Genomic DNA, 12,350 nt, shown 5'->3' with positions numbered 1-12,350 from the left:
AAAAAATACTTTGCGGAATTACAAATATTCCACTTTTAAAATTAAGCAGGAAAACACATTAAAAATAAATGCAGACAAGCTATAAGTGACCACAGGCAGCATACATCACACACTTACTCAAACAATCCCTATTACAAAGTAGTGATGACCCAATGTACAGACATACACAATTAGAGCCAATGTACAGCATGTACAATTAGATAATCTTGGTAAACATTAGTAAATATAAAAGCATTTTCATGAACATAGAGTCTATACATCTGATTGTGATTCCATTACTCAGGTTACATTCTGGTATTTCCTTTAAACACAGTGATACAATACCAGTTATCAAACCTAGTAGACAGGACTGGGGATAGAAAAATTGTCTAGAACATTTATTTACAGCAGATGTGGACAAACTTTTTGGCCCGAGGGCCACATCTGGGACAGTGTATGGTAAGCCATGAATACTCACAAAATTGGTGTTGGGGTGCGGGGGTGCAGGCTCTGGGGTGGGGCTGGGGATGAGAGGTTTGCGGTGCAGGAGGGAGCTCCAGGCTGGGGCAGGGGATTGGGGTGCAGGTAGGTGAGGGCTTCAGCTGGGTGTGCAGGTTCTGGAGTGGGGCTGGGGATGAAAGGTTTGGGGTGCAGGAGGGTGCTCTGGGCTGGGATCAAGGGGTTCGGAGGGTGGGAAGGGGATCAGGGCTGGGGCAGAGGGTTGGGGCACAGGGGGGAGACTCAGGAGTGCAGGCTCTAGGTAGTGCTTACCTGAAGCGGCTCCTGGAAGCAGCGGCATGTCCCTTCTCCAGCTCCTACACGGAAGCGTGGTTAGGTGGCTCTGCACGCTGCCCCGTCTGCAGGCACCGCCCCTGCAGCTCCCATTGGCTGCAGTTTCCAACCAATGGGAGCTGCAGGGGTGGCACTTGGGGCAGTGGCAGCATGTGGAGTGGAGCCCCCTGGCTGTCCCTACACATAGGAGCTGGAGAGGGGCTATGCCGCTGCTTCCAGGAGCTATGTGGAGCAGCACCCGACCCTGCTCCCCGGCTGGAACGTGACAAGCCCTAGACCCCCTTTCCCCAGCGGGAGCTCGAGGGCGGGATTAAAATGGCTGGTGGGCCGAATTTGGCCCGCAGGCCGTAGTTTGCCCACCCCTGATTTACATACCCATATTGTGGGTTAACAGGAATTATTATTTAATGAATGCTGATTGGAACCAAAGACACTTTCTTGGGGGATGGGATTAATAACCCTCTTGGATAAAGAGTTATTAGTCCCAAGCAGCCATTAATTATTTAAGAAATATTTGGAGGGCAATTTTATTATTCTAAAATGTTCTGAAAATAGGAACACAACCCAGCATGGGCAGGACCTTGCTGGCCACATTAACCTGCCCATAGCAATACACCCAAAGAAACCAACAGTGAGGAAAAAAAAAATCTTTAAAATGTTTTCCCTACCATAGCAAGGAACAGGACTGCAGATTCAAGAGATAGATTTGCAGAATCAGTGGGTAAGAGGAAAGGCTTTTAAAATCCAAGCATTGGCTACCAGAACTATGGGATTCCCTTCCAGGGCCAAGTCAATGTGGCTTCCATTGACTACTAATAGCTGTGCTCACAATTTCAAATTGTGCCTTTAAAAGACAGAGGCCACATAAGGCTCAGATGAAAATCAAGCCCCAGATACACACAGTCATTGGGTTCAGTTTATTACTTTAAAAACGTTGATACAGTTTTATGTACAGCCCTAAATGCCTTGTCAGTGATGGATGCTTTCTGAAACTTTTAAAGGCCAAATCTTTTCCTCTGTGCTGAAGCACAGAAAGCTGAGCTTGGTGTAGGCAGTTTTCAAAAAGACTAGGGAGGAAGGCTAGGGCTGCAGTAGCCCTTGCTATTGAAGATAAAGGTCAGTGGATTTGCATAATCAGAAGATTCATTGGCCTTGTTCCCACTCATCCCCAAGCTTGCTACTATAAATTCTACTGTGCAAGGATGCAGTGTCCCCTAGAGTTAACTATCATGGCACCCACAGGGTACAGAAATCCCCAAATCCTTTCACCATCCCTAGAAACCTCCACTAACGAGGAGGAAGGGGCCAGATTTGGCCCTATATAAATTATTGACAATTTATAGCATGAACAACCCACATATGTCTTCACTAATGATTTTCAATGTATGCAAAAGTTTTACATACTAACTGAATACATTTTCCTCCTACTAGACAATACACATTATACTCCTGGGGGAATTCTGCACCAAAAAATTAAAAATTCTGCACACAATATTTTAAATTCTGCATTTTTTTTGTCAAAAAAATGCAATCTAATCCAGCTAGTTTAAATTATTTTGGCAATTTATTTAAACTACAATACAGTGGATGGAGAATGTGTGTGGGGAGCACTGGAGGAAATTACCAACCCCCCCCCTGTCTAATAGTAATGTAGCTAGTACTGACCCTTTACTTCTAATCATTAGTCAACAAATATATGCAGCCATATGCTTAGTGTTACATCATAAGCAACTGAAGAGCAAGTGAGGGCTGGGGACTCAAACTCACAATTTATACTGGCTACTGACCATCTCCAAAAAGGTCAGTAGCAAAAAGTTCATGGAGCACATTTTGATAGGAAATTTTCAAAAATTTAGACCAGTTCTAATCACTAAAGTACCATAAGCATTTATAAGGCCGCACTGTCCTTTACAATAAGGCTCATTTACACCACTCTCGCAATGTAAAGGAGCCTTACAATTTTATACCTGTTTTATACTCTGGGGGAATTCACTAAGAACAATGGGAACAATTCACTAAGTAGGCAGGCTGCTACATTCTCCTCTGCCTGAGGGAACAGAGCCTGCCCCAAGCCTACCTCTTGAGAAATACCCTAAAGCCCTGCTCCTCCGCGCCAAGGGTGCTGCAATAGTGAGAGGGACAGAGTGTCTCTCTCTCTCTCTCTCTCACACGACTACCCAGCCCCGCCCCCCAAGGCAGTGATTTATGTCTCTACTGGCTACTCTGGGTGCTCAAACCGACCTGTCTGCACTGCCAGGGAGTGGGTGCATGACCGCTCTTGCTGCTTCCCTTCGACAGAACAAGGAGTAATGGTCTCAAGTTGCAGTGGGGGAGGTTTAGGTTGGATACTAGAAAAAACCTTTTTCAGTAGTAGGGTGGAGAAGCACTGGAATGGGTTACCTAGGGAGGTGGTGAAATCTCCTTCCTTAGATTTTTAAGGTCAGGCTTGATGAAGCCCTGGCTGGGATGATTTAGTTGGGGATTGGTCCTGCTTTGAGCAGCGGGTTGGACTAGATGACCTCCCGAGGTCCCTTCCAACCCTGATATTCTGTGATTCCATGATTCCCCATCAGAAATAATTTTTCTTCAGGTAAGCAAAGAAATCTTCAGGGCCATGAATTCTGCACACGCGCAGTGATACAGAATTCCCTCAGGAGTAACATTAGCCAAAACATTTCAACTTTGTTACTCAAAATTAGGCATCTAAATCCATATTTAGGGATATCTAAAAGTTGCTTGATTTTCAGAGGAGATTAGCACCAACAACTCCCATTGGCTCCAGCTGCAGGAACTCTGCACCTCTAAAAATCACTTTTATTTAGGTGCCTAGATATGGAACACTGAGTAATGTAGCAAGGTGGATTTGAACATTTACCTACACCTCTCTTGCCTTGTGACATGCAACTTTCAGTTATGGTTAGTATTTAAAACTGCACAGGAAAAAAGTGAATTTCTGAGCACCTCCCTAGCTGTTTCTGAAGAGGGCTTTTTAAAACAAAATGAATTATACTAAAAGACACTTGCAGAAAGTACTATTCAGAATACATAATACTGTAGTAGGGGAAATCAGGTTTCCAGTCAGTAGTATTAGCGTAAAATATAAAAAATGGCAAATTCTTCAGTAGTCTGCATAGATTTATAGCAGCAATAACTTTTTAACATAGCTTTTAAAAGTCTTAAGGAATCTCCCATGAGATGTATCCTTCAGATTAGTCTGGCACCACTCATTTCCCCATATGTATTGATTTATTAATTCCCCTATGGATATTGTAACATCAATATTTCTTTGTTGATTTAACACTTACTCAACATATAATGAACTGGCAACTATAATACATGTTCCTTAGTACTTTTATACTATAACAAGGCAAACTAGATTTTTGTGTTTTCAAGTGAGCCGGTAAGTGATATCACACTAACAGTATATGAATTACACAGACTACAAAATTCCTCCATTAAAATTATTCATACTAATCCCATCTCATAAGCTTGTTGTGCCTTCCTGTTCTTGAGGTTGTATTACAGTGTGGCCACACATATGAAGTCAAATTTTTTACTTTTATAAAACCACATATTGAAATAAGACACAATTACAAAAATAAAATGTTGCAAGTATTTCACTTGTAAGAAATTACATACATACTGTACCTCAAAAAGTTTTAACATTTTGGCAACTACATTTTAGCATTTATTCAGGTTTTCTCCATGATACTTTATTATAGCATACTTTGGGGAAGAGCTTCTCCTCTCTACACAGATAACTTCTTATGCCAACACCCTTATGCACCATGGATGAAATCCACTCCATCTTTGTAAAGCCAAAAGATTATCAAGCTTTATACATGTTGAGTGTGGAGGGATTGCAGCCTTTATGCACCGTACGCAAAGGGTGTTAGAGGCACTCATTCTGCATAAGCATTGAATCTCTGTCCTGATGCCATTACACCCCTACCAGCCTATGTGGGGTTGGTGCAGAGACCCTTTCTGCATCATGCAAGGAATATACAGGCACGCCTGTATGATCTCTCTGGCTGCACTGATCTGTGCATCCTCTATGCAGGGCTTAAGTGGTCCAGAGGGCCTTGCCCCCATATCACAAGTGAATTTTACCTACTAATATAATATAATATAGGGAAATATACCTATCTCATAGAACTGGAAGGGACCCTGAAAGGTCATTGAGTCCAGCCCCCTGCCTTCACTAGCAGGACCAAGATCCCTAAATGGCCCCCTCAAGGATTGAACTCATAACCCTGGGTTTAGCAGGCCAATGCTCAAACCACTGAGCTATTCCTCCTCGTTTGAGTGCGCCTTTTAAAATATCTGAATTTGCAATTTTGCCCCACCTTCCCCCCCCGCCAAAGACCTCACTCATTTCACATAGTACTACTCACCCCTTACTTTCCCCATATCCCTGTTCACCTTGAACAACTACAATTCACCTTCCCTCCCAAGCTCTATAGAGTCAGAAGAGCAGAGCTCAGGAGTCTGGGGGGCAGGCTGGCCAGTGTCTAAGGCTCAGATCCTCCAAGGTGCAAAATGGGAGTTAGGCATCTATATGCAAAATAGGAGTTAGGCATCTAACTACCTTTGAGTATCTGGGTCTAAGAACAGAATTAGATGGTGGACCTTGACAGTTCTGTCAGGTTTTATTTTAGTCTATGATGAAATTAGTTTAAGATGAATAGAGAAATAATTATTTTTGTGATTAAGTGTAAAATTTGAAATGTTGCCTTTTAGGGACATATTCTGACAATGCGTGCAAGTATAAAGTTTGGAGTTTGTGGTTGTTAAGTTACACTGAGCCAAAGAAACAAGAGACGTCAAGGGTAAATTTCAAAAAGGAAACATTTTAAAAGTGTTTCCTCTGCAAAAGCTAATAAATATTTAAGAAGGAATGTACAGGAAGAGTTATTGCACCAAACCTGGAAATTTAATGCACCCACTAAAGTCTGAAATAGAGGGATTTTAGTCACACTTCAAATGCAAACAAATCTCAATGCACTCTTAACTATGGAGTCATATGTGTGTCAGTGGGCCAAATTCTGCTCTGAATATACTTATTCTGGATTTATCGAAATGTACATTATTATTTATACATGACAACAGAATTTAGCTGACTGTATATTGTTAGCAGGGCTCTTGCTATATTTTTAAATGCATATTTATTCAGACCAAAACTGGGAAAAGGAAAAGTTACAAGTGTTTTCTATATTTAAAAAAGTTTCATTTTTATACCTGTTTGGAAAAAGACTCTGGCAATTATAGTACGGCACAGTGGACACGGAGTGTTGGTTGGGTTGTCTTTGGCAAGCATCCGCAAGCAAGGTTCACAAAAGATGTGGTGGCATGGATAGCACATATACGGATTGAAATAAACATCCAAGCACACTGCACAGAGGTAGCTTTCTTTATCTCCTCTTTGTTCATGCTCGTCATCTGTATTCAGGTTATCATTCAGAGTCTGCAAGGAAAAAGAAAAGAAAAATCTCTTCACAGCTCAGTTTAAAACTTTCAGACCAGTCAAGTAGGAGGGAAGGTGGTCTTCTATTATATCTAAGGAATAAAGGTATGATTCCCAATGGTTAATACATAATTCTTTCAAAGAGATAATGAACCATCCTCAAGTGACAGAAATGCCTCTTACAACAAGCATATTGAGGGAAACAATTATGGACATCAGACCTGGGAGCCTAAAAGTAAAGAGAAACATGGAACCAAAAAACTGGATAAAAATATAGCAATTTACAGATTCCTGCCTTTCCTATAAATCTTAATATTTTCTCGGTAATTTTATAACAATAAAGAGCTGCTAAGTTTAACACAAAAATTTAGAAACCATAAAAAACATAACACTATATGCATTTCTTCTGCCTTTGAAAAAACATTGTCCATTTGTGGAAGGCATGCTCCAGCAAGGATAATGACTCAAAATTTTTGGCAAGTGCATGGTTTTGCCAAAACCAGTTGCTCTGTATTTTCATAAGCTAATCTACTTGTAGGAGGACCAACCTGGTCCTTCCATATGGTTTGCAGATTGCATGAGCACTAAAGCGTTACACCCTTATGCCAAGTACTAGCCTCAGACAACCTTTCATTCTTGCTCAGAAATGGGACCTGTGCCTCAGCCCCCCCAGTAATGGGGGCCTATCCATTAGCATTTCCCTTGTCTCTGAACTACTGTGGAAATTTAACAATTAAGGAGCCCTCACTATAGGGCTGCCCCTTTACAAAGTCTGAAGACAAGCTGGACAAGAGAAGCAATGAAGTAGCACTGGTGTTTAGTAGAAGACAGAAATGGCTCAGCTTTAGCAGCACTGTGGCAGTGAGGAAAACCACAAGTCAGCCATGTGACAACCCATGAACAAAATCTACTATGAAGCCCAGAGAACTGGAAAAAAGTCAACCCTCTGCTGTCCCAGCAGGGCCAGCTCTAGGCACCAGCAAAACAAGCTGGTGCTTGGGGGCGGCACATTTTTAGGGCCGGCATGGCCGGCGCCAGAATGCCGCCCCTGCCGCCCCTAAAAATGTGCCCCGGCCGCCCTAGCTCACCTCTGCTGTAGCCGCCGCTCGCACACTGCTGCTCGCCCTCCCTCCCAGGCTCTCAAACCTGGAAGGGAGGGGGAGATCCCGAGTGGCCGCAGCGCTCGAAACAGCTGATTCTTGCGCCGCTGCTCCCCCTCCCTCCCAGGCTTGAGAGCCTGGGGGGAGGAGGCAGGGCTGGGGATTTGGGGAAGGGGCGGAGTTGAGGCGGGGCCGGGGGGTGGGGTAAGAAAAAAAACGGTGTTTGGGGGGGGCGGCCAAAATTGATTTTGCTTGGGGTGGCAAAAATCCTAGAGCCGGCCCTGTGTCCCAGGAGCGGATATGAGTTTTGGGAGAAAAGGAGAGATATTGGGGGAGAAGGGTAGAGATTGTCTGACTACCTGCAAGTTAGAAATGTTGTGTGGATCAATTAAGGAGTTCAGCAAACTGAAGGCAAAATGACTTGGAAGACCCCAGAGTAATGGGAGGTTCCCAGGAAGGTTTGGAATCTTTATAACATGTGCATGCAGGGAAATCCCAGAGCCCACTGCAACTAGTAAGATGGAAGTATCGCTAATGTGCAGTGAGACCCTATTTAGGAGTAATTTAATTTAGTGGATCAGGACAGTAAGTTCACTTTTTTACAGCCTTATACACCCTTTGTAAAAGACCTACAAACCCTGCCTACTTACCTACACACACCCTGCACAAGATGGAAGTACAAAGTCAAAAGCACAGGGAATTGCCAACATACAGTAAAGAAATTGGTGCAACATAATTTGAATGAGAGCTAAGTAGAAGTTTACAGTTGAACTGTTGAACTATTATAACCGAAGTCTCAAGCTGAACTATTATTATTGTTCATTATTTGTAATTACGGCAATACCCAGATGCTCCAATCAAGATCAGCACTGCACAGAGTGCTTTACAAGTGTAAATCAGATGACTGTCCCAGCTTTAAAGAGTTTACAATATGCATGAAATATGACAGCTGCTTGTAGAACACTATGGATGTAAAAGAGGGGCAAGGTAAGAATGCCAATGATAGGAACATGTCACCACTAGTGCACCCTTCTCATGCCTGGATACAGCATTGCAGGGGATTTTGCTCCAGCACTCCTTGGTGGTCACTGCCATAGCCCAGAAATAGCGCATCTCTACCCAAGTCTTCCATGGCCTGGCGCTCTGGCCAGGCATGGGCAACAGGGGCAGAGAGGTAAGGGCCATTGCCACCCCACTTTTTAAAGAGGGGGGCCATACCTCTCACTTTTGAGCACTGAACTCAGCAGGGGAGCAATGGGGGGGCAGAACCCCGTTGACTCCTGACTGGAGCTGAGTGGCATAATGGCAGAGTTCCTTCCCTTCTGGCATGACAGAGGGGTGTCCAGGCCAAACTCAGTGAATGGCACTGGGGCCCTTTGCACCAAGTCACAAGGCTTAAACTAATGCAGATTTGGCCTTGCCACCCTTCCATCCTTACAAATGAGATGCCGGGACAAATCTGAGTGATTGGCATTGCAACCTGCCACATAAGGTCACACCACCACTCAAATTTGGACCATTTTGGTTGCTTACCTGGGTCCTCACTTTTGCAGTCCTCCCAGTGCCCTTGCAAATTCAAAGTTCAATTCCCTTCCTGGGTAACAAAAGATCCAACTGTAAGTCCAAATAAATAGCTAAACTAATAGTTCTTCTTCCCCTCTTGTACTACTCTAAAGTCTTCTGTTTTTGCCCCTTACTCCTGGGCCTTAACGATTTCCTCCTACACTGCTTCTTCCCCAGCAGGATTCCCCCACTGCTGCCCTTCCCCAGGGACTCCAGCAGTTTGCCCCAGGGGTCTCCCTGCTCCTTACAGGCCTCATCTCAAGTCCTTCCCTGTATCTCTTCCAACCTGACTTTCCCAGGCCCTTCCCAGAGATATCCCTCCCCTTGCTCCTCTCTCCTGAGTCTCTTATCCCCTAGACTGAGTTCACAGTTCAGTTTCTTGCTCTCTAGTCCCCACCGGTAGGGGTAGTCATTATAATTAGGTCTCCATCACCCTCAGTTGTTTGGTCATAGGCAAGGCTGAACCTGACTTGACTTAAAGGGCCAGCCAGCCTGTGACAGTATCCAAAGCATTAATAATATTCAAGCCTTATATAGCACTTTTGATCCCGAGATCTCAAAACATTTTATAAACAGAAGTAAGTAGCATTAGTCCCATTTTACAGATGGGGAAACTTAGACACAGAAAAAAGTGACTTTTCCAAGATCATCCAAAAGGTGAGTAGCAGAGCTGGTAAGAGAACTCAGGATTCCTGAGTCCCAGTCCAGTGCTCTATCCACTACGTCCCCCAGAAACAGAAATGGAGATGAAAGGATACATTTAAATGCAGATGGAGAAACCAGGAGGTTAAGCATGGGAGAGAGGAGTCTAGAATGAGATTGTAAAGCTGGGTAACTGGAAGGATGGTACCAAGATAGATAGAGTGACAGAGAAGGGAGTGGGGACAGCTGGATGGTGGAGGAGTTTTGTGTACACCATGTTCAGCCTGAATTGGCAGCTGGACATCCAGGTAGAAATGATAGAAAGACCACTGAAAATGAGGGGCTGAATGAAGGAGGAGAGGTCTGAGGTGGAGTACCAGATTTAGGAAATACTGGTAGAGGGATAATACTTACAACCAAGTAATTGAAACCAAAGAGGTAAACTATACAATAAGTCCCACAAAAACATTTATCCCAAAATAGCAAAATCACTCCCTCTTAAGTGACTTATTTAAAAAAATACATTTGACCAGCTTAGAATGTACTGAGTAAATTCAAAAAATGTCCATGTTCAGCGGGAAATAAAAAAGGGAAGACAAAAATCAGTACTAAACTTTTAAAATCATCTTGCAAAAATACATGTTCCAAATTAAAACTGCAGAAAACATGCAAAATTTATTTGGAAAAAATACTAACCTAGCAAAAATTAATGATCAAAGTTAGAATATTTTAAATGGCCTTGGAGTAAAATAGACATTAGAGAATGTGTTCCACATAAGTCACTTTTGAAACAGAGGCACAAATGCCTAAAGATACCTGCATATGTTTTGGGCAACGCAAGCACCGCTCCAAGCCTGACTGGTAGCTAATTTACTATTTCATGATATTTATGTCAATAAATTGTCCTGAAATGGTGAGTGACTGATAACACAAGGAGGAGAAAGTCAGTACCGTTTATTTATTTCTAGGCTCCTATCCTGTAGGCTTTGTATTTACCAAAAGCTGATACAACAGAGTGCACCCACCCTCCCATCTAATTAATGTAAGATTAGCATTTTGGAATTGGATTTTTAATTGTGCAAGTAAAAAGGCTGTCTCACTTTAAATTAACAACAAAAGGGATAGCTCAACATGTAAGCATTCAAACCCTTAAATATAAAACACACATTTTATCAGAACAACAAAGTGGGTGAGGTAATATCTTTTATTGGACCAACTTCTGTTGGTGAGAGAGACAAGCTTTTGAGCTACACAGAGCTCGTCTTCAAGTTCTTCCAAATTAGGCCAAGAGGCCCTTTGAGGTTTGTGTACCTTCAGGCACTGTTTTGGTTGACAAGTATATTCAGTGCAGACCTTCTTTTTCGCAGGCTTCTGGCAAACTTAAGCTTAAAACCTATAGATCAGAGATGAGCAGAGAGGCCAATGCCTCTGGCCTACATATCTATATTATAAGTTAATTCACTCTATGCTACTTGCACTCTAAATTTCTCCCTATACGGCCACTCTCACTAAAATCCAAAAACAAGTTACAAACTTCAGAGCAGAGCAAAGTAGCTTAAGCAGCTCTCAGGAGTTACCGATTGCCAGGAGCCATGTCCTCCTTTCAGGCTTTTCTGCTTCAGCTTGTGCTGGATAAATTGCTCATGGGAAAAAACCAACTAAAATGCTACCTTCTTCTACAGATAACTATTGTTTAAAGCAGATGCCATATCTTCTTTTTTCTTGTTTTCATATTTAGAAGAAGCTATAGGCAATGGGATTGGTCATCTAAAATGATGAAATACTTCAGACCACAGTTTCTGAGCCAATGATTAATTATGTGTAGTGTGCACAAACTTTTGATTAATCTCTTATAGGGAAGAAAAAAGGCAACAATAAATACGTTGGGTAAACACTCAAACTGAAACTCGTAAAATGCTTAACAACTAAAATAAGATCATATCAATATAAAACGTGTCGACATTTAAAAGAGCTCGGTCAGGATACCAGGAAGTCAGGGTCAAGCACCTGGTTACGGACAGGAAGCAAGTAGTAGCAGACTCTGGGACAAACCGGGGACAGGAGCTGGAGTCTAAGGTTCACAGAAAGGCAAGGTTTGGAGCAGAAGCAAGCAGATGATTTGCATCATTTCTCAGACAGCTCCCTGTAATGACTTCCTGTTTTTTTACTGGCATGGGCCAATTAGTGTGCTGCAGGGGGCCACCACTCAAACCTCACAGTGCACTACTTCCTGCAATATCTAGCTTCACAGAGTCCCCCAACAGAAATATAGCCTGAGCTCCTGATGATCATGCGGAAGCATTGGCTGCCTCAGATCTCTGTAGTCCCACATTCTAGTCCTGCAAGTGCTTCCACAATGATCACCCCATAGGATTTCATACTGGATTATCATAATGGGACCTTTGGGCTTTAAACATCTATGAATGTCTTACACTAAAACTGCATTTAAAGATCATTTCTCTCAGCTAGAGAAGAACCTGCCTTGTTATAGGACATCAAAGACATAATGAGCATGTTGTCAGTTCTGTGTTAAAGTAATTGACCTGATATAGACATGCTTGGGCAACTACATCATCAGGCCACAATAGCATTATATGAATAAATTTGAGGTGGAAGTCCTGCCTTAAAAGAGGGATCAGCATACATACTGTGCAGCCCAGAAGGTTCACAGAGCCTCTACATGGCAGTGTTGGGGTTACTATGCCTGCCTGAGCCAGAGTTCTTCCATGTTTAACTCTAATCGGCCTCAACAACCAAGGACAGGAATTGGAATGTGTAAACAGCTAGTTAGCAATTACGACCTTGTTCAT

At 42.9% G+C, this 12,350-nt stretch overlaps 1 protein-coding gene across 4 annotated transcripts in view; it reads right to left on the bottom strand.

The window, feature by feature from the left end:
* RNF180 (ring finger protein 180) overlaps positions 1-12,350 on the bottom strand; it is a 120,983-nt gene that overhangs the window by 23,130 nt on the left and 85,503 nt on the right. For all 4 annotated transcript variants that reach the window (XM_005300976.4, XM_005300978.4, XM_065599033.1 and 1 more), the window contains exon 5: positions 6,010-6,235. In XM_005300976.4, the coding sequence (XP_005301033.2) occupies positions 6,010-6,235 (226 nt within the window). The remainder of the gene's footprint in view (positions 1-6,009; positions 6,236-12,350) is intronic.

The sequence above is a fragment of the Chrysemys picta genome, chromosome 6 (assembly GCF_011386835.1).
Source record: "Chrysemys picta bellii isolate R12L10 chromosome 6, ASM1138683v2, whole genome shotgun sequence".
Taxonomy (NCBI): Eukaryota; Metazoa; Chordata; order Testudines; family Emydidae; genus Chrysemys; species Chrysemys picta.
The sequence above is the reverse complement of the archived record's forward strand: the minus strand, read 5'-3'. Positions and strand labels throughout refer to the sequence as shown.